The following is a 6,000-nucleotide window of genomic DNA, read 5'->3' on the forward strand; positions in this document are numbered from 1 at the left end:
GTGTCTGTCCACGAGCCCTGGCACAGTCCCCACTCAGGCCCTGGTGTGATGAGCAGGTCTTGATAGCAAGGTTCCAGACTAGCTCCACTTAGCCCAGGCCTCTGGCATCGCTGCCAGGCCGCTACACTCGACAGAGCAGTCTAGTGTGCTCCCAGATGAAACCCCTGGGAGATGTTAGCAAAAGTGACAGATGCGTTGTCAGGAGGCGAGGACTGTAAGCTGGCTTACAGAGGCTCTCTGCTCTTCAAGCTGGGAGACTTGGATGCCTCTCTCCCCCCTCCCCTCCCTGGCCACCGCTCCAGCCATCCTGGAATGTCGCTGTGCCGTTCTGGGGACTGTGGAGGGTGAAGACACAGCTGTGGCCCTTCCTGCCTAAGGCATTCTGGCCCTGGCCCCTGGAGTCCCCCCTGTCTCCCAATGAGCTCCCAGGCCCTGCTCCAGAAAGACTCCTGCCCCCTCCTCTCTCCCCACCAAGAAATGGCCCAAGTCGGTGGAATTGGGCCATAGACCCCCCCCCCCAACCCAGCCCTCCAGCCCCAGTCGGAAATCCCGTGTCCTTCTGCTTCCTAGCTGGGTAACTGTGGGTGTGGTTGGACCCCCCTGTGCTCCATCTGTGCGCAGGTTAATAAGCTGCCACGGGGGTCATGTGCCAACGAAGGCTCACCATGGCTATGAGCTCTGCCCGCCCCTCGCTGCCCACCAGGAGCAAGCCCCTTCCCCTTCCCAGGCTTCAGCTTCGCCAGGAGATCAGTGAGAAGGCTGGGGGGAGGGGGTGGGGGGGGACCAGTTGGCCACGGTGGGCTGGCACTGAGCGTCCCCCACTCTGTTCTCTCTCCACCCGTGCCCCAGCTGGACATCGTTGAGTTCATCCCCTCTCTCCTGTACTTTGGCTACACGGCCCTCATGGTCCTGTCCTTCTGGCTTCTCACGGGCACCATCGGCTTCTATGCAGCCTACATGTTTGTGCGCAAGATCTACGCTGCTGTGAAGATAGACTGATGGGGGTGGCCCATGGCCAGGCCCACTCCGTCCACGGACAGGAAGCCACTCTGCGTGGGGAACTGCAGGCACGCAAATAAAGTACCTCCTGCTCGTTCGGAATGTAACTCCTGGCACAGTGTTCCTGGATCCTGGGGCTGCGTGGGGGGCGGGAGGACCTGTAGATAAATCTGGGACTTTTCTTCATCATTTTATTCCAGTTCTGTGGGGGATGAGGTTTTTGTGGGTTGTTTTTTCTTCAGTGCTAAGAAAGTTCCCTCCAGCAGGAACTCTCAGACCTGTTTATTCAGGTTTATTTTTTTTGGTTGGGGGTTTTCTCCTTAGTTTTTTTTAACATATGGATCCAGGATGGATAAATCACCAAGACACTGGGTTTTGGTCACTGTCTCCACCTCAGTTCCTCAGGCTGTTGGCCACCCCACGATTAACTGGAAGAGGAAATGCCTGGCCTTCTGGGGCTTCGGTGAGGTTTCCGAGCCTCTCATGGCCTGTGCTCACCACTGATGCCGTGACAAAGCACAGCTCTAGCCCGGACACGCATCCTCAGTGCCAACCAGCCTCTACCGGCCCTGCCCCTCACTCTTCTCTCTCCCCCAGCCCCCTCCCAGGGCAGCCCAAGGCAGGGCGTCCAGCCAGGCCTCCAGGTCAACCAAGTCTTGGTTGCTCCAAGGAAAATTCCCTGGAAGTACTTGGGCCATGTGCCCCAGGACAGCAGGACTCACCCCTGCTCAGAGCAGTGGGAGTTTGCTGGACCAGAGAAGAGACTTGCAGTGAACTATTTGTGCCAAGAAACCCTGGATCCAGGGCCAAGTATTTACAGAGTCAAGCCAAGCATCCACATGTCTGTCTGGAATGAGGGTCCTCACCCCTCAGGATTGCTCCCCAGTACTTTCCTCGGGGGGTTGCTGCTCTTTGCAAAGTGTGCTGGTGGCAGGCCCTCTCCCCTCCCCCTTCCAGGGCAGGACAAGGCTGGGAGACCCACATGCCCTCCTTTAGGTGGCTGGGGAGAGGTGTTCTCACCTGATAGCCCCCAGCCTCAGTGCTCGGGCCCAGCTCTCAGCCAGTCCCATCCCCTCCGCCTCTGCCTCCCATCGGATTCTTGCCTCCTTTGGGGGACACCCAGAAAACTGCTTGTGGGAAGGGAGATGGAAGGTCACTTCTGTCGCTCTGTCTCCAATTCCCAGGAGTAGGCAAGGAGCCAAGGTAGAAAGAAGGTAGAAAGAAGAACGCTGGCACCTCTGTCAGCACCCAACCCCCTGCCCACCCTGTGCATGTCCCAGACTTTGTTCTTAAGTTGCAAGAGACCAAACCCACCCTGGGATTAGGGTTTAAGTAACAGCCTCTCACCCCTGGTTCGGCCCCTTTGGGACTCCCACCACAAGACAAAGCTCAGGATGCTGGCTAAGCTAGGGACACACCCCACCCCCTTAACACCCTGCACCCTGACTCCAGATTCCCCCCAGCAGCCCCTACCAGCTCCACCAGTCAAACCAGTGAACTTCTCGAACTTGTTCACAGTGACTCCGTATCGCCAGGCGGTGTCCACCAAGAATCAGGTTGGAGAAAAGGGAACCCAAGCAGTAGACAATGATATTGCAGGCTTTTGTTCACTCAAATCTCAGATTTTTTCCCTAAGAGATTCTCTTTTGAGGGGGGAGTAGGGAAATGGACTCCTCACAAAGGGTTCAAACATCATCGATTTTTCTGACTTTTTTAATCATCATCATTATTATTTTTAATTAAAAGATGCCTGTATGCCTTTTTTTGGTCCAATTGTAAATAAATATGCCATTGTCCTGTTGTCATGTCTCCGGAATCTCTTGCAAGCGTTAGGAGCCTGAGGTGAGACAACTTCCCAAATGGGTTGAGCCGAGGGGTTTCCCTCAAAACTCAGTCTCCTGTCAGGCTTTCCAGGGCTCAGCCCCTATTGTTCCCCTGTGTGGTACAAGTCCAGAACCTCTCCCATCTAATCAGTCCCTCCCTCCTGAATCACAAGCATCTGCCCTGCTCCCACGAGTAGGAAAGGGCAGTCAGGTATGAGCTTTGGCCGCAGTGAGATCTGGTTTTAGATTCCCAGCTCCAATATTTTACTGCCAACTCACTTCACCTCTCTGTCATCTAAGACTACTTCAGATAGAAACATAGGTCACACTGGCTTATGTGCCAAGGGAAATTGATTGGTTCTTAAGTCATCAAGGAAAGGAGTGGTTTGGTTTCAGGTCTGGATAGATCTGGGGGCTCAAGGGGTAGCCTTAGGATTCTCCCTTTCTCCACTGTGCTTTTCCCTGGCCCATTCGGTCCCATTGTCAAAAATCTTCCCTATGAGGAGGTGGTAAGGGCAGGTCACAGATCACTCTAGGCTTACGTTACTTTGGAAAGCCTAGAGAAAAAGATCTCTCCTTCCCTACTTTAGTATATTTAATATAGGTAAATCGTAGAGAAGGTTTCTGATGGGCCCAGCTTGGATTACTGTTTGCACATCTTGGACCAGTCACTATATCCAGGAAGACAGAATTCTGTTTACAGGCTGCATACTCCAAGGATACTGGATACTGTGAGTTTTAGCCCCACCCAAATCCCTTGAAATGTGTGGAAAGAACAATTTCCCACAGTAAGGGATGCAAGCAAACAAAAACAGCCAGTTGCCTATTGTAACCCCACCCTCTCCAGCTCCATGCCTCAATTTCCTCATCTGCAATGAGAAGCGTGCAAGGAATACTTCCAGTGTTCAGACGCTGTTCCACTTTCCATGTATTATGGAAATCCTGAATATGATCCTCTAAGGCATGTTCTGTTATTAGCCCCCTTTTACAGAGGAGGTAACTGAGGTATCCATGCTTGAGGTAGCCTGCTGAGGGTCCCATGGCAGGTGTGTGCTGGAGTAGTATTCAGCTGAAACACACTCCCAGATGTGTTCTTCCAACCACTACCATACCTGCCTTTTTAAAAGAACTATACATCTTTGTATATATAACATGAAACCATGGTACATATGCCATGAAACACCACAATCAAGATAGTGATCATACCCATCAACCCAAGATTCCTCATGTCCTTTGTAATTCTGCCCTCCAGCCTCTAACCATCCCCAAGAAACCACCAATCTATTTCCTATCACTGTAGATTAGTTTGCATTTCCTAGGGCTTTGTATAAATACGGTATGCTTCCCCCCCCATCTTTTTCCACTCAGCCTAAGTATTTTGAGATTCATCCATGGTGTTATGTAGATTAGTAGTTCATTCCTTTTTATTTCCAAGTATCATTCTATGGTATGGATATGCCATAATTTGTTGATCTGCTCATCTGTTGATGGACATTTAAGTTGTTTCTAGTTTGGGGCTATTACAAATAAAGCTGCTGTGAATAAGTGAAGCAATGACATGGCTAGATCATATGGTAGGGCGTGTAAACTAAACTGCCAAGCCCTTCTCCAAGATGATTGTAGCGCTTTACATTCCCATCCCAGATGGGATGTAGATGAGAATTCCAGTTGCTCCATATCCTAACACTTTCTGTGGGTAATCTTAATTTTAGCCATTCTAACAGGTGCATAATATCACATTGTGATTTTTTTAAAAAAGATTTTTGCGAGAGAGAAGAGAGAAAAAATATGGGGGGAGGGCAGAGGGAGAAGCAGACTCCCCGCTGAACAGGGAGCCTGATGCGGGACTTGATCCGAGGACTCTGGATCATGACCCGAGCTGAAGGCAGATGCTTAACAGACTGAGCCACCCAGGCACCCCACATTGTGATTTGTTTTTAAGTAATCTTTACACTCAATGTGGGGCTCGAACTCATGACCCCAAGATCAAGGGTTCCATACTCTTCTGACTGAGCCAGCCAGACGCCCCCTATCAGGTTGTGATTTTAATTTACGTATCCTTAGTAACAAATTATGTTGAATCTTTTCCTGTGCTTATCTGTCATTCACAGATCTTTTTTGGTGACATGTCCAAATCTTTTGCCTTTCTTTTTAACTGAGTTGCTTGGGTTGTGGGGTTTTTCTAAGTTTTGAGAGTTCTTTATATATTCTGCATACAAGTCCTTTATCAATATATGCTTTGCAAAGATTTTCTCCCAGTCGGTGGCTTGGGTTTTCATTCTTTTAACAGTGTCTTTTGAAGAACAAAATTTTAATTTTGAATAAGTCAAATTTATCAATTTTTTCTTTTATGGATTTGGTTTTCAGTGTCATATCTAAGACAGTTTTGTCTAACCCAAGGTCACAATGATTTTCTCCTATTTTTTTTTAAAGATTTTATTTATTTATTTATTTGGCAGAGAAAGAGACAGAGAGAGAGAGAGCACAAGCAGGGGGCAGTGGGAGAGGAAGAAGCAGGCTTCCCACGGAGTAGGGAGCCTGATGCAGGGCTCAATCCCAGGACCCTGGAATCATGACCTGAGCCGAAGGCAGACGCTTAACAATTGAGCCACCCAGGCGCCCCTCTCCTATTTTTTTTTAGAACTTTCATAGTTTTATGAATAGTTTTAGGTTCTATGTTTAGGTCTTGATCCATTATCAGGTAATTTTTGTATATGATGCAAAGTATGGGCCCAAGTTCATTTTTCCTACCATTTATTGAAAAGGTTACCTTTTCTCTTTTGTTTTTGTGCCTTTGACAAAAATCAGTTGCCCATATATTTGTGGATTTATTTCTGGAATTTCTATTCTGTTCCATTGATCTGTCCATTTTTTATGCCAATACCACACTTTTTGTTACTGTAGCTTTATAATTCTTAGGATCAGGTGTTTTTAGCCCTCCAATTTTGTTCTTTCTCAGGGTTTCTAGGCCCTCTGATTTCCATATGAATTTTCAAATTATCTTGTTGATTTCTACAAAAACACCTGCTGGAATTTCAGCCAGGATTCTGTTAAATCTATAGATCAATTTGGGAAGAATTGATCCATGAACAATATGTACCTCTCCATTTATTTACCTTCAATTTTCTCTCAGCTGTATTTTGTAGTCTTCAGTGTTTTGGTCTTTCACATCTTTTTG

At 48.2% G+C, this 6,000-nt stretch overlaps 1 protein-coding gene across 2 annotated transcripts in view; it reads left to right on the forward strand.

Moving 5' to 3' along the window:
• The window catches only part of TM9SF4 (transmembrane 9 superfamily member 4), a 53,576-nt gene extending 50,776 nt beyond the window's left edge, over positions 1–2,800 (forward strand). For both annotated transcript variants that reach the window (XM_028118679.2, XM_028118680.1), the window contains one exon: positions 850–2,800. In XM_028118679.2, the coding sequence (XP_027974480.1) occupies positions 850–999 (150 nt within the window). In that variant the 3' untranslated portion in view covers positions 1,000–2,800. The remainder of the gene's footprint in view (positions 1–849) is intronic.
• The last annotated feature ends 3,200 nt before the right edge of the window (positions 2,801–6,000 follow it).

This window comes from Eumetopias jubatus, unplaced genomic scaffold, assembly GCF_037043125.1.
Source record: "Eumetopias jubatus isolate StellerSeaLion01/CBP00866 unplaced genomic scaffold, mEumJub1_p1.0 scaffold_9, whole genome shotgun sequence".
NCBI classification, from domain to species: domain Eukaryota; kingdom Metazoa; phylum Chordata; class Mammalia; order Carnivora; family Otariidae; genus Eumetopias; species Eumetopias jubatus.